The 23,228-nt window shown below is 53.7% G+C and overlaps 8 protein-coding genes across 8 annotated transcripts; 6 read left to right on the top strand and 2 right to left on the bottom strand.

The window, feature by feature from the left end:
- Positions 1 to 472: 472 nt before the first annotated feature.
- Positions 473 to 1,805, top strand: BDY24DRAFT_419378 (uncharacterized protein; the record flags this gene model as incomplete). The annotated part of the gene is made up of 5 exons (XM_076643970.1): positions 473 to 847; positions 971 to 1,078; positions 1,212 to 1,405; positions 1,502 to 1,520; positions 1,656 to 1,805. 5 exons carry the CDS (start codon positions 473 to 475, stop codon positions 1,803 to 1,805), a joined length of 846 nt encoding a protein of 281 aa, XP_076492049.1.
- A 767-nt stretch (positions 1,806 to 2,572) lies between these two features.
- BDY24DRAFT_405077 (uncharacterized protein) lies at positions 2,573 to 4,113 on the top strand. The gene is made up of 4 exons (XM_076642592.1): positions 2,573 to 3,126; positions 3,244 to 3,551; positions 3,635 to 3,653; positions 3,776 to 4,113. Exons 1-4 carry the CDS (start codon positions 2,740 to 2,742, stop codon positions 3,911 to 3,913), a joined length of 852 nt encoding a protein of 283 aa, XP_076492048.1. The 5' UTR covers positions 2,573 to 2,739; the 3' UTR covers positions 3,914 to 4,113.
- Positions 4,114 to 5,092: 979 nt separating this feature from the next.
- Positions 5,093 to 6,178, top strand: BDY24DRAFT_372829 (uncharacterized protein; the record flags this gene model as incomplete). Its single annotated transcript, XM_076638227.1, has 5 exons — positions 5,093 to 5,320; positions 5,413 to 5,512; positions 5,611 to 5,719; positions 5,787 to 5,867; positions 5,971 to 6,178. The coding sequence occupies 5 exons, from the start codon at positions 5,093 to 5,095 to the stop codon at positions 6,176 to 6,178; spliced, it is 726 nt and encodes a 241-aa protein (XP_076492047.1).
- A 259-nt stretch (positions 6,179 to 6,437) lies between these two features.
- On the bottom strand, positions 6,438 to 8,330 carry BDY24DRAFT_405072 (uncharacterized protein). The gene is made up of 6 exons (XM_076642591.1): positions 7,855 to 8,330; positions 7,554 to 7,778; positions 7,426 to 7,456; positions 7,285 to 7,296; positions 6,942 to 7,172; positions 6,438 to 6,771 (listed from the first exon to the last, which is right to left on the bottom strand). Exons 1-6 carry the CDS (start codon positions 8,214 to 8,216, stop codon positions 6,709 to 6,711), a joined length of 924 nt encoding a protein of 307 aa, XP_076492046.1. The 5' UTR covers positions 8,217 to 8,330; the 3' UTR covers positions 6,438 to 6,708.
- A 149-nt stretch (positions 8,331 to 8,479) lies between these two features.
- Positions 8,480 to 10,336, top strand: BDY24DRAFT_405069 (zinc finger MYND domain-containing protein). The gene is made up of 6 exons (XM_076642590.1): positions 8,480 to 8,611; positions 8,712 to 8,777; positions 8,852 to 9,100; positions 9,182 to 9,604; positions 9,679 to 9,706; positions 9,782 to 10,336. Exons 1-6 carry the CDS (start codon positions 8,498 to 8,500, stop codon positions 9,991 to 9,993), a joined length of 1,092 nt encoding a protein of 363 aa, XP_076492045.1. The 5' UTR covers positions 8,480 to 8,497; the 3' UTR covers positions 9,994 to 10,336.
- Positions 10,319 to 14,480, bottom strand: BDY24DRAFT_405063 (uncharacterized protein). Its single transcript, XM_076642589.1, has 12 exons — positions 14,385 to 14,480; positions 13,981 to 14,100; positions 13,870 to 13,888; positions 13,576 to 13,800; positions 13,430 to 13,497; positions 13,241 to 13,343; positions 12,895 to 13,140; positions 12,583 to 12,713; positions 12,476 to 12,512; positions 12,291 to 12,396; positions 11,779 to 12,206; positions 10,319 to 11,656 (listed from the first exon to the last, which is right to left on the bottom strand). Exons 1-12 carry the CDS (start codon positions 14,453 to 14,455, stop codon positions 10,421 to 10,423), a joined length of 2,790 nt encoding a protein of 929 aa, XP_076492044.1. The 5' UTR covers positions 14,456 to 14,480; the 3' UTR covers positions 10,319 to 10,420.
- BDY24DRAFT_259520 (uncharacterized protein) lies at positions 14,476 to 15,562 on the top strand. Its single transcript, XM_076636833.1, has 5 exons — positions 14,476 to 14,591; positions 14,682 to 14,805; positions 14,909 to 15,032; positions 15,101 to 15,136; positions 15,254 to 15,562. Exons 1-5 carry the CDS (start codon positions 14,568 to 14,570, stop codon positions 15,378 to 15,380), a joined length of 435 nt encoding a protein of 144 aa, XP_076492043.1. The 5' UTR covers positions 14,476 to 14,567; the 3' UTR covers positions 15,381 to 15,562.
- Positions 15,563 to 16,111: 549 nt separating this feature from the next.
- Positions 16,112 to 21,744, top strand: BDY24DRAFT_419371 (Endonuclease/exonuclease/phosphatase; the record flags this gene model as incomplete). The annotated part of the gene is made up of 22 exons (XM_076643969.1): positions 16,112 to 16,209; positions 16,276 to 16,288; positions 16,791 to 16,924; positions 17,275 to 17,631; positions 17,740 to 17,801; positions 17,897 to 18,023; positions 18,084 to 18,345; positions 18,443 to 18,544; positions 18,620 to 18,695; positions 18,798 to 18,891; positions 19,041 to 19,144; positions 19,251 to 19,398; positions 19,522 to 19,575; positions 19,648 to 19,765; positions 19,878 to 20,021; positions 20,280 to 20,472; positions 20,554 to 20,616; positions 20,703 to 20,875; positions 20,974 to 21,027; positions 21,117 to 21,362; positions 21,452 to 21,563; positions 21,644 to 21,744. 22 exons carry the CDS (start codon positions 16,112 to 16,114, stop codon positions 21,742 to 21,744), a joined length of 2,835 nt encoding a protein of 944 aa, XP_076492042.1.
- Positions 21,745 to 23,228: the final 1,484 nt, after the last annotated feature.

The raw sequence follows: 23,228 nt of genomic DNA, 5'->3' as shown, positions 1-23,228 counted from the left end.
AAGATTTGGGAGGCTGATGGGGTCGTAGAAACGGGTTGGGGAGGCGAGGGAAGGAAGCGAGAGATGGGAGAGATCGACGCGAGGGACGTAGAAGCTCGACTCCTTCTTCTCTTCTTTCTTCTACTACTACAAATCTGATCCGAGTTCAACTGAGGACGCGGATATATAGATCCGACCTCTCTTGGTGGGCTGTGAGAGAAAGAAGAGAAGAGAGGAGTCATAACAGCGAAGAAGGAGGAGAGGGAAGGAAGGAAGTCTGAGCTCGAGCTCGACCACCTTCGCGAAGCTCTCTTTCTTTCCTCCTCCCCCATCATGTTCGAGATCCCGCTCTTACCACTACCACAGAGAACTGACTCGTATTTATCTTGCGTCTCTCTCTACAGGTATCACGAACGTTTCTCTCTCGACGCTCGGGTCGGACCCATCCCATCCCCCGCACCTCCAACGTGCTCTCCTCCCTCTCGACCCAACCATGCTCTCCCTCCTCCACCTCCCCACCTCAACCCTCACGTTCTCTCCTATCCCTCTCCCTTTACTCCTCACCACCCTCCTCCTCTTCCCGTTAACGTTCCACCTCCTCACAACCTACCTCTTCCCAATCTACTTTGCACCCCATCAAACCAAACGGCGCGCCTGGATCCTATCGTCCATATCCTCGTCTTTAATGACCTTGGGGAGCTTACCGTTCGTTTGGGATTTCCTAAGAGCCGGAGGGGACGTAGGCTGGATGAACGGGAGGAGGAGAGAGGGGAAGGGCAAGAGGGAGTTGTTGGGAGAGGTCGTGTGTACGGTGTTTATGGGGTTCTTGATCTGTGATATGGTCGTTGGAGTGAGGTATTATAGACAAGTGAGTTGGCTTGCTTTCGTTTCGTTCCAAAGAGGTCGGAGGGAAAAAAGGGAGGGAGGGTCGAAGAGAGGCAGAGGACGCGTCGAGCTCATCGGTTTCTCCTTATTTTTCTTCTTTCTTAAGCACATCAACCTCCTAACAGGATATATCCACCACACCATTTACATCATCGTCATGCTTGTAGCGCTCTCGACCCATCAAACTTACGTTTTCTCCCTCGCTGCTTTCCTCGTTCGTCCCTCCCCTCCTCTCCACCCGTCCCTCCCTCCCTCCCACTGACCATCGTTCTCTTTCCCTTCCTTCCCTCTTCACCCCTCCTCCATACCCCCCCACCGCTCTTTCCCACCCATGCACCCACCCACAGGAACTTCCAACCTTCCTCCTAGCCCTCTCCAACCTCGCTCCTCGCTGGAGGAACGACTACGTCTTCGCCGTCGCCTTCTTCCTCACTCGGATCTCCTTCCACTCCTGGATCTGCTTCGCTTTCTTGAAGGAGAAGTTCACGAAGGGTGGGGTCGGGTGGGAGGCTTGCTTCTTTTTGTGTTTGGCGCTGCCGTTGTGAGTCCCAAAAGAGCGACGTTCGTGCGCATGCTCGAGGAGGGTCGTCTTGCTCGCTCGAAGCTGACGTTACCGTTACTTTGTTCTGCTGTTTAGGCATATCCACTGGTTCAAGGTTCGTCTCGTCGTCACTTCTCACCCCTCCCTCCCCTCCCTCACTCTCCTCTCCCTCCTCTCGCTCTATCCTCTTCCCTCTCGCCCTCCCCTCTTGCTCACCTCCCTTCTTCCTCCCTTCCTCTCATTCCCACAGAACAATCTCTCCGGAATGATCCGCCGCTACAACATCCAACACTCTCCTTCCCTCAAAGCTCAAGCTTCGCCCATCCACGGTCCCACGACGGGGATCCTGTTTGATCCATCGGCTCCGCTGGCGGCGATCCCTTCGATGCTGAGGCTGTGAAGAGGAGGAAGGGAAAAGCGGACAAGCTGGTCAGGAGTGAGGAGGGAGGGGGGGATGGAGGGAAGAAGGAGGAGAGAAAGGGACGCGTTGCTTAGACCGAACGAGGGAAAGAGGGACGACGACGACGCTCATGTTTGCTAATAACTAAATACCTGCCTACTATACCTACGTACATATCTGAATCCGTTTTCCTTTTCTAGTTTTCTCTCTCTCTCGATCATGATCTGACGACCACGTTCACACGAGACACGAGCTAAGCGAACAATGAAGAGGCGCGTCGAGAACAAGGAAGCAGCAGGCAAACTCAAAAAGGTTGTGCCCGGAGGCGAGGCTTCGGAGTCTGATGTCGCGGCAGAGAAAAGAGCACACAAGAGCCTTCGAAGGCCGAGCCAGAGCTGAGCTGAGCTGGGAAGGGCGAGCGAGGACCAAACCGAGAGGAGTGAGGGGAAAGGAGGGAACGACGCGTCTGAAAGCGAACGAGAGGGAGTCGATGGAGCTCGAGAAGATCTTCACCTCTCCCGGGACTCTTTCAGATCTGAAGGGCACCTCTCCTGGGATACGGAAGTCTTCTTTTAAAAGTTGAGCTCGAAGAAAAGACGCGGGGAAAACGACAACGAAATCAGTCTCCCTCGCTCCCCCTCGTTTTCCCCTCAAACAACAACAAACACGTTGTTTCCCTTCGCTCGCCTTCCTGTTCGACCCGCCATCTCTTCAGGCGAAACCTTGTCTTCTATAGACCTCGTGCCAACCAATCACTCGGCCACGGGAGTCGGACGATCTTCTGCGGAGGGGTGAAACTTGGAAAAAAGCGAGGCAGATTTGGGATCGTCGTTTTGCACGAGCTTCCCTACGCCTCGCCCTTCAACCACATCCCTCTCTCTCTCCCAGTCTCTCGCCACCTCACTTCCCTCCTTCTTTCTCCGCGACCCTCCTCATGTCGCCCTCAATACTCTCCGCCTCATCGTCGTCGACGCAAACCTTCGACGCTTCCCTCATCCCTCTCCCACTGTTTCTCTCCTCCTTCACCTTCGTCCCTCTCGTCTTCCTCCTCTTCACCAAAATCCTCTTCCCCATCCATTTCGCACTCCATCAAACCAAACGACGAGCTTGGATCCTCTCGGGTGTGACGGCGATTATCATGACGACGCTGGGACTGCCGTTCGTCTACGATTTTGTGAGGGTCGGAGGGGATGTCGGGGAGATGAACAAAAGGAGGAGGGAAGAGCATGGAAATAGGGAGCTGTTGGGACAGGTGCTTTGTTGTGGCTACTTGGCGTTCTTGGTGTGTGATTTGGTGCTGGGGAGGATCTTCTACAAGGAGGTGAGTTCAGACTTTGTTCGTTCGAGGAAGAACGGAGGTCGAAGGACGCGTCGAGACCTTTCGACTTCGAGCTCACCGTTCCTTTCCTTCCTTTCTTCTTTCGCGCTCGTCTATCAGCACATGACCTACCTCCGAGCAACAGGATACGTCCACCACCCCGTCTACGCCGTCATGATGGTCGTCTGCCTCGCTACGCACCAAGAATACATTTTCGGAATCGCAACGCTCATGGAATTCCCCTCGTTCTTCTCCTCCCTCTCCAACATGAACCCCAGGTTCCGGAATGACGTCCTCTTCTCGGCTCTTTTCTTCGCCACGAGGGTCGTCTTCCACTCCTGTATGTCTTGGGGGTTCGTGAGGGAGTGGGTGAAGGGAGGGGACGTGACGACGATGGGCGTGTTCTTCCCTCTCATGGCTCTTCCTTTGTGAGTTGAACCTTCGTTTTCTTCTTGAGATCGGGTCGGGAAAGTCACAAAATTCTGATTGCTCTCCGGTTTTTACCAAACAGACACATGCACTGGGCCAGGGTTCGTCTTCCTTTTCTGTCCGCGACGCGTTTCTCCCCTCCCCTTCTTTTCTTCTTTCTCAAGCTGCTTGCCTCTTCACCCGCCTGCTTACTATCCGGTTCTCTTCTATATACCATCAACAGGCCTCCATCAAGGGGATCCTTCGTCGTCGAAAGCTCAGGTCCTCCACCGTCGTCGAGACCCTTCAAGACGCAGCCTCCTCGACGGCTCTGCTGTTCGACCCTTCGGTCCCTCTCTCTGCTTCGAGGTTGCAGTTCTAGATTTCCAGGGCTTTTGGAGGTTGGGCGTATATCAGAAGGTTCTCGTTTGTAGGGGCGTAGCGAGGGGAACCGGATGAGCCGCGACGCTTTCCTTTATTTCGCATTTTCACGACTTAGAAAGAGGATCCGGCTTCGGTGTAAAGTCTTCAGGGTTATATAGATCCAGCAATTTTTATTTCAACATATATTCGACCTGTACACCGTCAGGAAAATCGGGGACAGAGCGTCGTGGTTTGTTTTCCGCTTCGACTTCGCTCTCGTCTCGTCCAAGCTCTGTCTCCTCTTGCCCTCATCGATGCACCTCAGATCACTCCCCTCTCGGCCGAAGAAGTGAAAAAGGTGACAGAGCCGTCAAGAACATCCCCTCGTCTTCTTCTGGGTGAGAGTCGACGCGTCTCCCTTCCTCTCAGGTCTTCTTTCTCCCATCAACCCCTCCGATCCCTTGAAGGATAGATTGGGGACGATAAAAAGAATAAGGAATCGCTTCTGGAGGGCTTGGATACAAGCAGTCGAGAAAAGGATTGAAAGACAGAAGTTTGGTGAGTTTTTGGTTGGGTAGACTGCCGGTTTTGAGCGACGCGTCGTTTTCAGTCGCTGAACGGCGTTTCACAGCTTATGTTCCCCAGCAGAGATGACCGAGACTGAAAAAACAAATGTGGATCGTTCGAAAAGTCTACCCCCTTCGTCTTTCGATGCAACGGTGAATGAGCTTTCGAGACGCGTTCGGGCTCGTGAAAAAGACGGCCTCGCTTGAGACAGGTGTTTGGTTCTCGTCCTCCTTCCCTTCCATCCTGAAAAGCTTAAGAGGGAAGATTTTGTATGATATGGGAAAGACGAGGTAGCCACAACATCTCGAGGGAATGCGAGAGCGAAGGCTCATACTTCACGTCCCCGACCTCTGAGTCGTTTCACATCGGCCTCGTACTTTTCCCCTCCTCCTCTCCTTTGCTGACAAGGCCAACCTGGGTGTATGAAGGAAGGCCGTCTTCAGAAATTCGCTGGCTTGCCTTCTGAGATCTCTCGGGATCCCGGAAAGTTTTCCAGGAGCTTACATCATCAAGTCGGGAGAAGGCGAGCTCAAAAGTCCGACCCTTCTTTTCACCCCTTCACCTCCAAACCACAACAGCCTCTCTTTCTCCTTCTTACTCCTCAATCTCAGTCCTCCACCACCCACCAAAGATGTCTCAGACTGTCTTCAGACCCATCACTCCCGAGATCCTCATCGCCTCGAAACCCTTCACCCGTTTCGGATTCCTCCCATGGGGAGGACGATCCACCTTCATCTTCCTCCCTTCCAACGAGCTCTTTATCGTCGTTTCGACTCCTTTGGACGAGAGAACTCGAACTTCCCTTCACGAGTTCGCTGGAACGGAATGGGAGTCGAAGGTTGCTTATCTTCTCGCTCCAGTGAGTCCTTCACGTCCTCTCTTCGCTTCTCTTCACCCCTGCTCTTACGAACGAGTCGCTCATCCGACTTCCGACTTCTTGCTTTCTCGCAGGACGACGAGCACACGCTTTACACGAAGGAGTGGAAGAAGGCTTTCCCCTCCGCTCAGGTCATCGCTTCGAAGACTACCAATCTTCCCGACATCGACATCCGTGAGCTCCCATCTTGATCTTGCAGCAAACGATCTCACAAGTGTTGACCTTACTCCTCTTTCCTTCAGCTATCGACTCCACCCCTCCCGTTCTTCCAGATAACCTCTCTACGATCAAGATTCAACTCTTCGGTCAACTTGTTACCCACGAGCTGGCCGTTCTTCACGTCCCTTCGAAGACTCTCATCGAAGCCGACCTTCTCTTCAAGTAAGCTTAGACTTCCTCTTCCCTTTTCTCCCCTTCTCAAATTCACGTTTCTCGTGGTTCTTACCAGTCTTCCTGCGAAGGAGCAGTACTCAAAGGGAAAAGCTGGTTGGTTTGGATCTTTGATCGCCAAAGGAATTCACGTCGACGGGTGAGCTTTGTCTTCTCCTCTCCCTCTTTTCTCCTCCCTAGATACTCGTTCTCCCTCTCCCTCAAGAGCCAGCTGACTGAGCCGGGTTTTCCCTTTTCTTCAGCTGGGCTCACAAGTTCATCGTCTCCGGAGGAGCTGGAAAGGGTCCCGCCGCAATCCAGACAGGAAAGGATGCGTCCGTCGTCGCGTCGTGGGACTTCACTCGAATCATCCCCTGCCACGGAGAGGTCATCGAGAAGGACGGAAAGACCGCTTGGAACAAGGCTTACGGTGCTCTTCAGGCTGCTTCGAACGAGAAGAAGACGGCTTGAGCTGGGGGAGGAGGGCGTGGAGTTGACGCGTCGTGGTTTCGGTTACTTTTTGTTTTCTCGCTTTTCGCTGACTTCTTTACTATAATCACTTCCCGCCCTGGTCCTTACCGGTCTTACATCCTCTAACGCCCTCCTCACAATGACTATGAACGCCCTTCTGCCTCTTTGATCCGACGTCGTTGCTCGTTCTTTGATTCCTTCGGATTACGTTCCACGCGCTGAGAAGTAATTGAGATAAACGAAGAGAATTTACGAAGAGGTCAGACTTTTTGTAGACGATCAGCTACCGCTAAAGTTAGGTCGAACAGTAAGCGATTTGCTAGCGCTCGAGACGACGCGCGCTTCAGGCATCTGCTCTCCTCTTCGCCTTTCTTTCCCGCACGGACAAAAGCGAGACATGAAGTCGTGAAAGGTCATCAAAGGGAAGAAATTAGGTAGGGCGAAGAGAAACGAACTGATACAACGTGGGAAACATAGACGAAAGCGAGCTCGATCCAACCTCAGCTCGACGCGACGGCCAACCTCCCTCCTCAGGGCTTCTTTGGAACGCTAACCAGCCAGGGAACGACCTTGGCGTTCAGCCTTCTGAAGAACTGTGACAAGAAAGACGAAGGAAGGGAGGAAAAGGGACAGGAAGAGAGGGAAGAAGTCAGCTCGACGCGTCTCTCACCTCCTCACCGTCTTCCACCTCCCGACGCTGTATCCCCACCTAGCCTCGCCTCGGCCCCACCTCATTCCACTTGCGAGGCGAGACTTGACTCACCGTAGTCCCATACTTCGTCGGCAACTCCTTGGCATCCCATCTGTCCTCAAACTTCAAGACCTTCTCGTTCTCGTCGAGCTGCACGACCACGAGCGAATGAACGACCTTCTTGGTTCCCAATCCTCGGATGGTGTACTCCTGGACCTGTTCCCAGATGAACTCAGACGGGTTGGACGGGGAGGGGTTGTGCAGGTGGAGGGAGAGCGTTTTGGACTGAGGGAAGGCTTTGGGCTGAAGGGAGGAGGAAAGAGCGCGACGAAGATGGGGATGGAATGGTCAGCTTCGTGTTCTGCGAACAGATGAGAGACAAGAGAGGAAACTGAAGAGATCAAGGTCGACTCACCATGGCGAACCACTGTCGCAGGAACGAGAAAAAGAGAACGAGAAAGAAGGTCAGTCGAGGCCGCCTTCGATCTTCGGGCCAGGAGCGAAGGCACCCGAGACGAAGCAGAGGAAGGAAAAGCCCGAGAAGGAAGAGACAAACCTGAGGAGCGTATTCGTGGAAGCCATGGCACCTGGAGAGTACGTAGGAAGAACGGGAAGGATCAGCTTCTGCATGATCAGGAGAGGAAGGTCGACGAGGAAGAGAAGGGAGGAGCCGAGCTCACTCACTTTGCGATGGGATCCTCGAAGGTAGCATCCTTGTTCCAGCTCCTCTCCAGGATCTCCAAAGAAGGTTCCGAGCAGAAGAGCTTGAGACAGTCCTCGAGAACTCGACGTCTCCCAGGAGAGAGCTGGTCGACGGTGATGTTGTGCTCTGGATCATCCGCTCGAGTCGGGAAGCGGTGGTACTTCTCGGTAGGGATCGTAGGCGCGACGATGGTTCCAGCGGTGTGCCTACGTTTATACATAGAAGGAAGGGTCAGCATAAGGCTAGATGCGAGTATGAAAGGAGAGAAGGAGAGGGACTGACGCTCCTCCTGGTGCTGCTGAGAGCAGACCGAGAGTCGGGATGTGAACGTCGAAGCTCGCTCGATGCTTCTTCTTCTGAGCCGTTCCTCCTGCCGAAGCCGTGTTGCTTGAGGAGGAGAGAACTCCTGTCATGGATTGAGAAGTAGGACGAGGAGAGAGAGGTCGAGCTTTGTTGGGGTAGGAGGAAGAGTGACGAGGGGAGCGAGGAGGAGAAGCGAGAGGAGAGGTTGAGGTCGAAGGAGGAGGAGTCGAATCGTTAGTATCCAGAGCGGAAGAGCTGAAAGGGTAGCCTTCCTGTTGCTGAGCGAGAGGATGAGGAGGAGGAGAGGAGGAAGAAGAGGTCGAAGGTGCAGGTTCAGTCATTTTGCTGGGATGGGGGTTGGAAGGAGAAGAGGGGAAGGACGACCAGCTTGGACGAAAGCATGAGCCAGCCGGCTCCCTCCGTCATCCTTTTTAAAAAGAAGATCTCCCAGTCACTCAAAACCTCAGCAGCTTTGGATTCGTCGACCTAGAGAGAAGACGGGCTAAAAAAATATGGAGAGAGAGGAAGAAGAGTCCATCGTCATGACGACGGCGAAATCGACGAGCTCAACTTTCCTCCTTCCTTTTTCCCTTCTCCCCCCTCCCCTCCACCCTACTTTCGGATGTCTGGTCGCTGGGATAATCTCGCTACGGAGCTCTCAGTCGCTCTCAAGTTGGATGACGAGCAGTTTCAAGCCGTCAGAGGTCGACGGACAGGCTACGAAGGAGCGGCGCTGGTGAGTCGATCCCTTCGTCCTCTTTCTCCTTACCCTTGTCTCAACCTATTGCCGACTTGATCAACGCACTTTGAGCTGACCTTCAAGCCTTCTGCTGCAGATAATGGATCTCATACCCACCCTCTCCGAAAAGGGCGAGGACGAAAAGGCCGCTACCGTCAACTTCGTTCGTCCTCGATCCTTCCTCCTCCTTCCCGTCCCCTGCACATCAACGCTGACTTAGTAATTTTCGCTGCGCAGACAAAGTTCCTCGCTCTTCATCTCCCTCGCCTCGTTGAGGCCTACTCGGAACTCCTCGCTCGAATCAGCTCGACCGCGTTTGGACCCAGTCTCGGAAACCACCCCTGGACCTCCCTCTTCGACATGGTCTCTCCTCACCCACTCTTCACTCGCTGGGCCAGGGAGAACGAGAAGGTATCGTATAGGTTTGCGACGACGATCACCAAGACGTTCATTGGATCTTCATTCCCGATGGACTTCACAAGAAGGGTTGGTTTCTTTCCTCACTCTCATCAAAGAGCAGCTCCCTCTGACATCTACTCACTCCTGGTCCCTTTAATCTCCACCCAGAACATTTCAAAGGCTACCCTTCAGTCTTTACAAGCCGTGGACAGTTTTACCACCTTCCTCCTCGACACGATCGTCTCCTTCCCTCCCCCCCCTTCTCCTTCAACAACTCCTCCTACCTTCCCAGCGGCTCATCGCCACCAGTTCGCCTCCAGCATGGAACAAGTCGGATACGTCATGTCCACCTACGAGCAGCAACCTCAACTTCAGCTCACTCCCAACGAGCGAGATCGGATCGAAGCGACGTTCAAGATCTTGTACTGCGTTCGACGCTTCATGAGGGCGACGTCGACCGACGCTTGGAGGGAGGAGTTGACTCAACTGGGTGGCTATGTGAGGTGGTACGAATGTGAAGGGATTGCTGTCTTCTCGACTGGTCAATGTGTTGAGCTGAAGGAAGGAGAGGTGATGCAGGCGTGCGGCGGAGTGAGTTTTCTTATCTCCTCCCTCTCAGGTCGTGAGAGCTATAGACTGACTTATCTTCTTCTTTGGGCATGTAGTGCGGAGCTGTCAGCTACTGTTGCAAAGGTCAGTGTGTCTTTCGAAAGATCCATCGCTGCTTCATCGCTGAATCTCCCTCTCTGTCCCTTTTTCATCCACCAGCTCATCAAAAAGCTCACTGGAAGGCACACAAGACTTCCTGCTGGAAGCCCATGTGGTGTTTCGTGAGTTATTATCTTACGGAATTGTCCTCCCGACTCGAAGTCGTCACTGAAAGGACGCGATCTCTCGTTCTTGCAGGATCGACTCGACGCGTTGTGATTTTCGTCTCTCCACCTCTTCGCTTTTTGTATAACCCGGGTTTTGTTCTGTGACTCTCGCTTGAATTTCCTCTAGGCCCTTTACGTATTGGTTTCCTGTACGCTATCATCCCGTATTTATCTCTCGGCTGTTCCTTTGGTTCTTGTCGTGTTTGTTCCCGTTCTCGTACTTTCTCGTGCCTAGCGATCGACCGAAGTCTCTACCCACATCCACACCAAATTATCCGCACTCCAAACTTACGTTGCGGGAGGAGAGTACTACCGAAGTAGTCACGGAACGAGGAAGCGAGAGGAAGGAAATGTGACGCGTCCATTCAGCTCGTCCTCCGTTCCGTCTTCTTTAGAGATACTGAGTCACACCTCGCCGATCAAATAGCTATGGAGATCTTTGAAGTCATTATAATCGTGAAACCCGAAACCGACGAACAACTTCCCTGCGAGTTCAACTCGACGCGTCTCCCTTCCCGTCCTCCCATCTCATCTAAAGCGCACCCAGCGGGTCCCCTCCTCCCGCACCAGTCTCACCTCCACCAAATCGAGCCAGCCCATCTCCGCCCTTCAGCTTCGCGACGACAGCAACGGGCCTCTCCCCAACTAACGGATCTCTCGATCCTCTCGTTTCCAGTCCTCCTCCTCCCGCGAACCTCGAGAACACTCCCGACCCCGACGACGGGTCTCCCTCCACCTCTCCGAACGACGATTTAGGTGGGTACTGAGGTAGGACGGGGGTCGGTGCTGTTGAAGAGGAGGAAGCGGCGAAGGAGGAGGTTGTTCGGACCCAGGGAGGTGGTGGGATGGGTGTCGGTCCTCCGCGTCCGTTCGACTTCGAGTAGGAGGGATTGGAGTTGGAGGAAGAAGCGAATCCGATAGCTGAAGGTAGAGGAGTTTGAGGAGCTTGAAGCTGAGGTCGGATATTCGGTGTTGGGGAGCGAGAGAGACCTTGGGAAGGTTGATCGTTTCGGGAGGACAGGAAGAGTTGAGGATGAGGATGGGAGGAGGTTGAGTGGGAGCGACGGGACGTGAGAGGTGGAGGTGGAGCGGCGTGGGCTTGGGGTGGTGGAAGAGGAGGAGATGAGGCGGTCGGAGGAGGTGAGGGTAAAGAGGGAGTGGGAGCGGAGATGGGGAGTTGAGGCGAGGAGGTCGACGCGTGTTGAGGCTGGATCAGATCTGGGAAAGAGCTGGGAAGCGGTAGTGTTGGAGGAGGTAGCGTTGGAGGAGGTAGCGTTGAAGGAGCTGGTATCGACTGAGGTTGAGATGGTGTCGAAGAGGTTTCAGCCGGTAGGGGAGGAGTAGGAAGGACGCTCGAGTCCAGAGCTGAGTCCTCCTGCGAGAAGATGACCGACGGATCGAAAGGATGACTCGGATCCCTCAACGCTTCCCTGATCAACCGAAGTCCCGAAAGAGCCACGTCGACTGATAACGGTCCTCCTCCCGCTGCTGTTCGATCCTCCTCCGTCGTCGAATCCGGAACGGGAGGACGCGAAAAGAGCTCGTTCTCGACTCCCTCCAAACACTTCGCCATCACGATGGACATGTCGTGCATCGTACTCCGAAGGGACACGACCTCTGCTTCGAGCTCTTGAGACCTCCTCGTCTGTTGCTGAAGGTGGGTCGTCAAAGGAGGCGATTGAGCGAGGGAGCTGAAAGATGAGGTGGGAGTGAAGGACGTGGGTCGATTGAGGCCGGATGGTGAGGTTGGGAAGTCGGGGAGGTTGTTCTGGGAGGAGATAAACGAGAGAGCGGGGAGTGACAGTCAGTTAAGAGTTTGACTCAGACTCCACTGGAGCTTTGACGCGTCGAGACGGGAACGAAAGGAAGACGAATGACTGTTTCACTCACTCGAATCTCCGTCACCCTCGAAATGATAGCCTTATCCAACCCCAGAGCCTGGCCCCTCTCCAACAGTCCTTTTGCAACATCTCCCAATCCCAATCCAGCGAACCCCATCTGAACCTGAGCAATCCTTCCCGCTGCTCCAAAACCCAACGGAGGAGGTCTCCCACCTCTCCCTCCTCCCCTCCCTCCACCGCCGCCACCTCCTCGTCGACGACGTGAGTCGTACTCGTCCTCCTCAGGCGGTGGAGGCTGAGCAGGTATCCCGAGAAGATCTTGGTTCTGCATCACGACGGCGACACCTGTAGCTGGGGAGGCGGAGGAGTCTCGTAGGGCGATGGCTTGGGAGAGGAGGAGAGGAATGGAGAGGGGCGGGGAAGCGGTTGGGTAGCGGAGGAGGGTAGAGAGTGCTTCAGAGTAGTCTGCGTGGACGACTGAGGGGAGAAGAGAAGAAGGCGAGAGGAAACAAGGTCAGAACGAGTTTGAACGAAAGGAAGAAGAGAAGAAGGGAGACTCACTGAAGTTCCGGATCCTGAGCAGCATAGCGATGCAAATGAACTCGACCAGTCGAAGGGTTGAGTCTTCAGCGAAGATCCCATCCCAGAGGCGCATCGCGTCGTCGAGCTACGAGTAGAAAAGAAGAGGAGACGCGTCGATCAGTGATTGGCCCTTCCTCGAGGTAAGGAACGAGAACCAGACATACAGGAAACTCCCTAGTGAAAATCAGTCGAATCCAGCGGCTGAAAAAGTACAGGGAAAGCACGAGGTCAGCCCGGGTCCTGAGAGAGGGTCTCGACGCGTCGAACTCACATCCCGTAAATCTGCGGCTCGATCCCCAACTCCTCCATCTTCGCCCAAAGCTGAGGATCCAAGCTCCGAAGCAGAGTTCCGTGCATGTGGTTGCATATCGTGACGATGGGCTGTTCGAGTTTTTTCGGAGCCTGGTCGGCAGAGAGGAAGAATCGGACGAATGAAGAAGTTAGCGACGCGTGTCTCTCGTCCTCTTCTGAACCACCTCTCCTCCAGTCTCCACGAGCTGACTTCTCCACCAGCTTCATCCTCCTACAATCTCTCCCCTCTCCTCTCCAGCATAATTCAAACGTAACTCAGTCTCAAACTCACCTGTCTCCTTCCACCGATCTTCGTAGCACCACCACCACTCGCTTCCTCCTCCCTCCATTGATACCATCCCTTTGCATGCTTCATCACGTTCTCATAAAGCGTCCACGTATCGTGCTCGACGTATTCCCTCGAGAGTGTCAAGCTGACGAGATCCTGCTGCAAGTTCGAGTTTGAGGACGCGTCCGAAGAAGGGGCAGAGTCGAGATCGACGACGAGGAGGATGGCGGCTGCTAGTTCGTGCATTCCCTGATTAGAAGATCGTTTTAAGAAGACCATGTCAGGTAAGTGTAGGCGGGTGAAGGAAAGGAAAGAGCAAAGGAGACAAGGGAGATGAGACGCGACTGACCTGTCGATAGCCCACATCGGGATGCAGGACCGAGTAGAGGAAGAGGATGGTTGTGAGGAGGGTTTGGACTCTTGGGAGGGTGAAGTAGGGGATGTCGGGGAAGCTAGAAGGCGCGACAGTGATGAGGGTCCGATAGAGAGTCAGCCTCTCAGGAGGAGAAAGCGAGAGAGAGAGACGAGTCAGGCTCACGTTCGTTCGACGTCCTGCCTGATCACTTTTCGAAGGTCGACGTCCGAGAACCAGCTCGTCCAAGGGTTCTATATACACGAAAGACGATCGAAGACAAATCAGCTCTCGAAAGCGACAACACGGCGAACAGAGAAGGGACGACGCACCTCCTCCTCCAAGCTCAACGGGTTGTTCCTCCCTAGATCTCCTCCCTTCCCCTCGGCTCCGTTCTCCACCAGAACCGCCCCATCAGGGACACTCACATCCGCAGCCCATCTCCCATCAGGTGCTCGGAGGTATCGAGCTCGGAGGGTGTCGTAGGTTGCTCGAGAGGTGGAGAGGGGAGTCGGGAAGAGCGACGGAGAGGGGGAAGGGAGGATCGAGTGATGGAGCTGTAGGGGAAGATTTCATCAGCGGTCGTTAGGCCGGAGAGTGTAGAGTTGAGAGGGCTTTCTGCGAACCTTCCAATGGAGACTCCGTCTGTTGGAGAGGGAAAGAAGAGAGGGAAGGAGAGGAGGAGTGAGCTCGGAAGTCAAGATGGAAGCTCGAGCGAAAAGGAAGGGAGCTCTCACAGGGGAACCCAGTTGTCTACTTGAAGATCTCGTCCCTCCTCTGCAAGTCCATTAAGTGCTTTCCATTTGAGTGCGTTCATAGAGAGAAGCGGGTCTTCAAAGAGATTCTTCCAGGAGGATCTGAGGGAGGACAAGAGGGACGAGGGAAGGGAGCGAGCTCGTCAGCTACGGTTTCGTTTGGAGAGGAAGGGATGCTGAGACGGTTCTGGTAGCGAGAGCGGAGGAAAAGGGCACGCAAGCGAGAGGCTTCGATAAAACTTCTCTACATATCTCCGAGGAAAAGTCCTCCCCGAAAGAGAACGACTACTTGACTCGGCCTCTCCTTCCCTCCTCGCTTACCTCCGTTCCTCCTCCTCCCCTCCCTCTCCTCCAAGCTAGAAAAATAAGAAAACTCGGATGCTAACCTTATCTGGTCCTCGGTGGGTCTCGTGAAGACTGCGTCCTCATCATCTTGATAAGTTGGAGAAGGGACCATGGCGGTTTGGGGGAGAGGAGAGAGAAGGGCCACCAAACAAAAGAACACCCTTCTCGAATCCATCTCGAACTTTTGTTCCTTCCCTCTCAACCACATCCTTCTCTGATCAAAGATGACCGTCTCTATCGAACCTCTGGTGAGCACACAAAGACATCTCTCTACCTATACATATCTCGACGCTCGATGCTGACCCTTGTTCTCTCTTCCTCCCTCCCTCCCTCGTCAGAACTCCTCCGACCCTCGTTCCTCCGCCGTTCAAGTCCCCTTCCACATGCTTCGAGGAGATCTCTTCTGGACTCCAAGAGCTGATCCGATAGCCACCGCTGCTATGATTTCAGCAGGAGGAGCTTGTGAGTGTCTCTTTCCTTTGTGTATCGAACGAGCGAGGGAAAGAGAGACGGGCTTCGAGCTGACCTTGTTCCCTTCCTTCCTCTCTGTTCGTTCCCTTCTCAGTGGTCTCCAAGAACCGAATCCTCGCCTGGCCTTCCCTGCTTATCGCCATCTTCTCCTTCGTCAACTCGAAACCTCTGCGGACTTCGGATTCGACCGTGGGAGCTGGAGGTCTGCAAGGTCTAGGGTGAGTCTGAGGACCATCTTCCCTCTCCTTCCTTCTCTTCCTCTTCCTCTCATTTCTCACCGCGTTAGGCTCTCGATTTCGGTCGAGGGTGGCTCCACTCGCTCGTAAATATCTGTCGATCTAAATCAGAAGGGCAGACCCCAGGGCCTTTGTTGTGGCTTAACGAAGCTGAGCTGATCTCCTTCCTTCCCTCACTCCCTCTCCCTTCTCTCCTCCTCTAGATTCGCCCTTCTTTCCCTCCTCTCCGTCTACGTCCCCACCTTCATGATCCTCCCGGACCTTGCTTCCAAAATCACCGAGAACCAGGCGAGAGTTCAAGCCGAGGCGGCTGCTTCCAAGGCGCTTTGAGCTCGTCCCTTCGAGAGGATGGACGCGTCGAGGGAGGAGATCTATGTAGGACGAAGGAGGTCGATGGTGGTTGTTTAGTGAAGCTAGGAGATATGTGTACTTGTGCTTGGACTTTGAAGGTCGGCTAGAGCAGAGAGAGGACGAAGGGTTCGTCGTCAGTTCTGATTCCTACCTCGTTGAGCCCACCTTCCCTCCCCCTCTCTCGCCTCGGAGCTCTCACCATCTCATCGCCATTTCGACTCGTTCTCCTACCAGCCACTCTCTCACCCTCCCACCCGACTCTCCGCCACATATACTTCCGTCCTGCAATCGAGAGGATCTCCCTCCGTCTTCGATCCAACACCTCCCCAGCCTCCCAAAAAGATGGCAAACCTCAGCCTTTCCCTCGATGATAATCGAATCCTCCAGTCCCACTTAGACTGGGAATCAATATCACTGACGTACCACACTTATTTCCTTCCGTCTCGTCTGTTGATACAGCACCTCAAGCCTTCAGCGGTTACAAGTTTAAGCCCGCCCGGTCGTCCTACTTCAACGAAGTTTTCTTCTCGCCTTGTCTCCCCTCTCACCACCCATCACCTCTCTCTTTCCACAACGAACACGACACGTAGAGTCTAGTACTCTCTGGTCAACCTTCAGCCTCTTGCCCTCCCTCACCGAGTCGATCTCGAATCTGTCCCGCCTCCCACTCCCAACCCACCTCCCCTCACCACTTCGAACTCAATCCAACTATGCTCCCACCCTCGACCTCAGCTTCCCTCGGTTTCGCAACAGCCGTGCTCGTAGCCAGTGTCTCGGGGGTTTCCCTTGAAGGATCTCGAATCGTCGGGTTCGCGTTCGTCGGTCTAAAATTTGGGTCGTACGTCCCTCCTTCGCTCTCTTATTCGGTTCACAGGTCCTCCCTCTGGGTTCGTTGCTGGGATGGGTGCGAGCGTGGGTGTGTGGTTCTTCTGGTTCAATTGGAGTTGGGAGGTTTGGGAGGGTCGCGACGCGTCTCGTTTCATCTCGTTTGCTTATTTCTCGACTCCAGTCTTTTGCCATGGAATCTGTACTGCTTGGCTTCTCCCTCTTACCATCGGTTTAGTCTGCTATACACTTCTCCTACACCCTCCGACGACGCTTTTCGCTCGACGCGGTTGGGTTCGAGGTCTTCTCCCCTCGTCGTGCACCCGACCTGAAAAAGGTTTGCCCGGTTCCACATGAAGATTCCCTCCTAGAGTCTTCTTCTGTTAAAGAGTCCTCTCGAGTCTCCAACACCTACAGTGAAACCCCAAATCTGAAAAGTAGCTAGCTCGCACCTCCTCCTTCAACCCCCTCTCGTCCCTCAACCATCACCACGCTCTCCCTTCTTCCCACCACCTTCACCCTTACGCCTATGCCCGAATGAGCACCCATCCTTCTCTTCTCAAGCTCTTCCGACCCGACCGCGAGGTCATCAAGCTCCTGGTCGAGTCGGCCTTCCTCGTTCGAGACGGTGAGAAGGAGAGGGAGCGAGTGATCGTAGGGATCGTAGCGAACGTCGATAGCGGGGAGGAGGAGGCGGCGTGAGTCGATTTCCAGCCTTGCATATCTGCTTCCGCTCTCGGACGCAGGGTTGGTTGAGGAGGGAGGGAGGAGGAAGGGAGGAGTTGGTGAGCTCGAGCTCGAGCTCAAGTCGAAGGAAGGAGGCCGTGAAGGGGCGAAGGGGTCGTACTGCCCCTTCGCTGACTCTGAAGGGTTTGTATCCGCTAGGACATTGGACTGTATAGTCCATTAGAAACGAACAACCTTTTGTTTCTATCAAATGAACGTCGAACGAACGACCGAGGGCCCCTGGGCCTCTCCGTCCCTCCCCTTCCCCGTACCCTCCCTCCCTCACTCCCGTTCCTAATTCTTACGCTCTTTATTACTCCAGAATCTTCATTCTCCTCCCCACATCCCCTTCAACCCTCCAGATCCTTCATCTCCTCCCCATCCTCCCTTCAACAGCCATCTCTATCGCTCAGCGCTCCTCCGTTCCTATCCAACCAGGGCAGACGTTCAACGAGTTCAAGGCCAACTCCATTTCAAATACAACGGGCTCTAATGAGTTGGGAGGAGGAGGAGTCGAGTTTGTGGTTACGTTCAAGGAGGGAGGAGGGAGCAAAGGGAAGGGAGTCGAGATTGGGGTCAAGGACGTGAGGGATGTGGAGGACTTGTTGAAGGAGGTCAAGAGGTTGAAAGGGATCAGAGAACAAGTTGGAAACGGGAGAGTTGGGGAGAGTCATAGTTGGTGAGTATCCTCGGGGAGGGGAGAAACGGAGAAACGGAGGGACGCAAGGAGGGAGGAGGAGAGGGAGAGCTCACATGTTTCGTTTGTTTCGTCTCGTCGCGTCCTAAGGCTCGCCTACTACTCTCGAACTATAGATCCCGATCGTCGAGGATACAAGACGGATCACGATCGTGAGTCTGGCTGGTCATCTTCCTTCCGTTTCAACGTCGAACAACTACCGAGCTCACCTCCCATCGCCTCTCCCTCTCTTTCCCTTCGTTCCCAGTCCCAACAGACCGCAACACCCACACCCAAACTGGATCACACCTTCTCCTCGCTCGGCTGCGAGATCAGCACATCCGGAAAGCTCTCCTAGCTCGTCATGAAGAATGGACCACTCCCGTTCCGATTCGGTTCGTCTCTCTTCCTTCTGTCTAGTCGCTCTCCCTCACTCACCCTCCTCTCTCCCTCAGCCTCCGCATAGCAACCTTCAACGTCAACGACTCCCTACCACCCTCCACCCTCTCCCTCGCTCCTCTCGTCCTAGGTCCTCCTCCCTCCCTCCCAGCGGATATCCTCGTTTTCGGATTCGAAGAGGTCGATCTCTCCGTGGCGAGTTTGGTGTTCGCGCCTGCTCCTGTTTCGGGAGAAGGACAGGCGGCAATGACCAGGGAAGAGGTGTGGACGGAACGCTTGATGGAAGGGTTGGGGGAGTGGAGAGGGGAGTTTGAGAAGGTGGGTTTGACGCGTCGGGTCTTTGTTCGAACGAGCTAGCGAGCAAACTGATATGTGTTTGGTGGGTTGTCTTGGGGAGTAGTTAATCTCAAAGCAGTTTGTTGGGGTGTTGATGATTGTGCTGGTCAAGAAGGATCTGAAGCCTTTCGTTGGGGACGTGAGCTCGGATTCGGTTCCAGTTGGGTTGATGGGTTTGATGGTACGTCGTTTCTTCCGCTGCTTCTCTTGATGAGTTTCAGTGGTACTGAATCTGACCATCTGTCTGGTGCTGCAGGGAAACAAAGCTGGAGTGGCCGTTCGAATGAGGGTCCATGGATCTCATTTGACGACGGTGACCGCTCATCTCGCTGGTGAGTTCTCCCTCGTTCTCTCCACCTCTTTTGCTGAGCCGAGAAGGGTCATTTAGCTGACTCAAGTTTGTATCTCCTTCTTTTTGATCTTGAACGAAACAGCCTTCGCCGATCAACTTGAGAAACGACGACTCGACTACGAGGAGATCACCAAACGACTCCGATTCCCTTACGTTCCTTCGGAAGCTGCCAAGTCGTCAGTCCTTCTCCGCCTCTGTCCCTTCATCTCTTCCGTTTCTCACGCCCTCGTCATCCTCTCTCGGCCTCTCACTTCGTCGTCGCGTCGAATCAAATCGCTCACCCTCTCCTCTCTCCGATCCCACCTCGTTTCTTCCGATAAAACAGCGTCACTCACTACGGCAACCACGAGATCCCCGAATGTCAAGACCCGTTCATCAACATCTCGAGCGAACAAGCGGGGACGGTCTTCTGGAGTGGGGATTTGAACTGTTCGTCTCTCTCCTTTCTTTCTCTCTTCCCTTTCTTCCCGGTCCACCGTCTCGTCTTTCTCCCAGGCTGACGATCCTCTTCTGCCTCTTTGCTCTTCCTCTCCAGATCGAGTCGACCTCCCCGATGAGGAAGGCTGGTCTCTCGTCATGAAGAAGGACGTCAAAGCTTTGCTGCTGAAGGATCAGCTGAATCGAGAACGAGCGATCGGGAGAGTGTTTGCTGGGTTTGAGGAGGGGGATATTAGCTTTCCACCGTGAGTCTTGGACTTGCCGTTGGAGAGGGCGGGAAGAAGCGGATGGAGGAAAGGAGGAGGCACGGAAGAGGAAGAGACGAGGCGAGTCGAGCTGACCATTCTTTCCTCGGTTCGGTTGTATAGGACGTTTAAGTTCGAGCATGATACGCATAACTACGATCCGAAGCGAGTCCTGCTGTCTCTCGTTCGTTTTCTCGTCGTTCGAGAGAGCCACTCGCTGACCCGACTCGTCTTCTTTTTTCCTCGCAGACGTCTCCCAGCATGGTGCGACCGAGTCCTCTTCCGACCTTCAAAGGCGGATCTTATCGAACTTCAGAGTTATGTTTCTCATCCGGAGATTTCGTTTTCGGATCATCAACCTGTTTCGGTGAGCTCGAGTCCAGCTTTTCTCTCCTCGTCCTTCGCGGACTCTCTTTCTCGACTCTGATCTCTTACAACTGACCGAAATCTCTTTTTTCTTTCGTTTCTTCGCTTTTCAGGCCAACTTCGTCGTCTCCGCTCGGATGATTGATCATCAGCGATGGAAACATGTTCAGGAACAAGTTGGTCGAGAAGCGGACAAGCTCGAGAACGAGGCGATTCCTGCGTTGGAGGTTTCGGAGAGAGGGATCGATTTTGGGGTGGTGAGGTGAGTGACAGCTTCTTTCTGTTCCTTGCACTTCGATCGTCGTCTTCGAAATTCGAACGTCGAGCGAGAAGCAAGAGCTGACCTTGTCCTTCGTTTTTGTTGGTTCGCTGGAGCTACATGTCTCCGACCTTCCGTACTATCACGCTCACCAACAGTCGGAACGCATGTTCTTCTTCCATACCGCCGTTTTTTTTTCTCGTCGCGTCGCTGATCCGCCTGTCTTCTCCTCCATCCCGTTCTTCGAATCGAACAGCAACCCGCCCACTTCGACTTCCTGCCCTCGGATCCAAACCTCTCACCCTCTGCACCTCTCTCTCGTCCTTGGATGTGGGTGCATCCGTCTTCTGGAGTTGTTGTGCCTGGAGAGAAGGAGACGGTTCATTTCTCGGTTCAAGTCGACGACACGTCGGCAGGGATGCTTAACACTGGGGAGGAGAAGCTGGAGGGTGAGTTAATTGAATTTCTCAGTTGTCTTGAGCTAAGAGTAGCTCAACGCTGACTAGTTCTTCCGCTTCGTTCTACCACAGACGTCCTCATCCTTCGAGTTGGAGGAGGAAACGATTCGTTCATTTCAGTTGAAGGGGACTACGGTGCGTCCCACTCCTCCTTTTTCCTTTCTTTCCCATTTCGGCCTTCTGAACCGTTTCTTGTTCCTTCGCTCTCTCCCGAACCACAGAGCCCACCTGCTTCGGCAACTCGCTCGAAATGCTCGTCCGTCTCCCCGGTCCTATCCGAACGATCCCTCGCTCGTCATTCTTCGAGGAGCTGTCACCATCGGAGAACGCTATCAGTCTGCCGAGAGAGATCTGGAGGTTGGTTGATTGGTTGATGAACAACGCTGCTGGTCTGGTGAGTTTGGATCGCACTGTTGCTGTTCGTTTCGTTTGCTGATCGTCGACCCCGACTCGGAATGACTTGTTCCTCTGCTTGCTTTGTTCCTCTCGCAGACGGGGATATTTCTCGAGAAAGGAGATCCCATTATTGTTGCTCACATCCAAGAGGTTCGTTCTTCTTGGCCCCCTCAGGCTGTTCGTCTTCCGTCTACCCACGAAATTGACCCTCCCGTCTTTTCGCCTTCCTTGTTTCGAAGTGCCTCGACACCGGCGCTCCCTTCGACCACCCACATCTCCTTTCGTCCATTTCCTCTCTCGAACCTAGAACCAACGTCTCAACTCCACCTCCGTCCCGTCACTCCTCCCAAGAACAACGACTCGGATCCTTCTCGGTCGCTGAAACCTTGCTTCGACTCCTGAATAGCTTGCCTGAACCGGTGGTGCCGTTCGGGCGGAGTCAGGAGATGTGTGCTCGGACTCAGAGCAAGGACGAGGCTTTCCAGGTCAGTTTACGACCTGATTTCTCCTCGAGGTGTTGGACGACGCGTCGAATCGAAAGCTAACTCGTCGTTTTGGCTCGTTTCGATTCCAGATCCTGGACACTCTCCCAAACGTTTCGGCCAACGTCCTCGTCTACCTCTCGAGCTTCCTACGGTTCCATATCGAGAAGATCCCGAATGCAAAAGGGTTGACCCATCGACTTGGTGAGTCTTTGTTCATCTCCTTTGTCTTCGTTCAAGAAGGATCGAACTGACGCGACTTCGTCGTCTCGTTTCTTCGTTAGCTGCTACCTTCGCACACGTTCTTCTTCGTGAGAAGGCAGGAGAGAAGGCTGTGGATCTATACTCGAGGACTAGATGGGTCGAGTATCTCCTCGAGGGTTGAAGACTCGGAGGAGAGGAGATGGGTTGACGCCTCGGGGTTTCGATGGTTGCTGCTTTCGGCTTTGTTGCTTGCTTGCTGTCCGCTGTTTCTAGTTTGCGTTTGTATTTTTTGATAATACGTATTTATAATGGAGATTGAAGGTCTAGCGTCGATTCCTGGATGAAAGGAAGGAAGTTCAGAAGGACGCTAGCGGAGGTCAAGATGTAGACTCATTGTATAGGCTAACCTGGATGAAAGGAAGCTGTAGAAGGAGACACGAGTATAAGTACACGAGAGATAAGTGAGAGAGAGAGAAAGAGAGAGAACGAACGAAGTTCAGAAGGACGCTAGCGGAGGTCAAGATGTAGACTCATTGTATAGGCTAACCTGGATGAAAGGAAGCTGTAGAAGGAGACACGAGTATAAGTACACGAGAGATAAGTGAGAGAGAGAGAAAGAGAGAGAACGAACGAAGTTCAGAAGGACGCTAGCGGAGGTCAAGATGTAGACGAGGGAAGAAAGGGAGAGGAGGACGAGAGGGCGAGTCCGCAGTACCGAGAGGGAGAAGGAGATACGAGAAAGGAAAGAGTTGTAATCTACTAGCTACTACCAGGAAGAGATTCACACTTCAATAGTATTGTGATTTCTGGAGTGAGAGATAAAGAGAGAGAGAGAAAAGAGAGACAAGGAGGGCAGAAAAAAACAGCAAAGTAAGACGCCATCGATAGATGTGGGAAGGTATAATATAGGTCACCGAGAGGAGTAGAGGCTATGCGAGATAGAATTAGGGCCGTTGGGAATGGAGAGACGAGTCGTCGAACGAAGAGCGCGAGGGGCCAAAAGGTCTGCGACGGGTCGAGTCCATCCTGTGAGAGCAAGAGAACGCTCCCTTTCAGTGAGAGACTTCAGTCTAAAGACTAATTCCGTAGGTGGCGACTCACAAATCACCACGATGCTATTTGGGTTCAGGCGAGACAAAAAAAGAAAGGAAAGCGAAATTGGCTGAGTCTCGACGCGTCTTAGGCTGCCCCTTGAAGGGAACCAAGGGGAAATGTAGATGTTATATTGTTCTTCTCAGACCTGAGTTTGAGTGAAGAGAGAAAACAATCTCCTCCCCTTCCTCCGGCGCGTCCAGCCTCCGCTGAACGAGATCTCCTTTCTCTCCTTTGTTCCGATTCTGTCCGGATCTTGAGGAGGCCAAACTTCCTTCATTAAAAGCAAGGATAGTTTGTCTTCCAGCTCTACCATGGGTGTGAGACGCTTCCTTCTGAAGAGACGTAAATTTGAGTTCAGCGAAAGACGCGTCGCCAACCGCCCCCCATTTTGACCGTGACGGCTTCTCCGGTGCTTGATATTTGCTTTCCGAAGACGGCTTCCCTTCTGTCCGTCCTTTGTACAGCTGATGCTACTCTTCCGGTGTCATCGTAGGGGATCCAGTAGCAAATTTGACGACCCAGCTTCGTGAAACCCTCCTCTCCCAGCCTCTCTCGTCCGAAACAAAGGAT

Source organism: Mrakia frigida (assembly GCF_051309035.1).
Source record: "Mrakia frigida strain ATCC 22029 unplaced genomic scaffold BDY24scaffold_62, whole genome shotgun sequence".
Taxonomy (NCBI): domain Eukaryota; kingdom Fungi; phylum Basidiomycota; class Tremellomycetes; order Cystofilobasidiales; family Mrakiaceae; genus Mrakia; species Mrakia frigida.
This window is presented reverse-complemented; position numbering and strand designations above follow the sequence as displayed.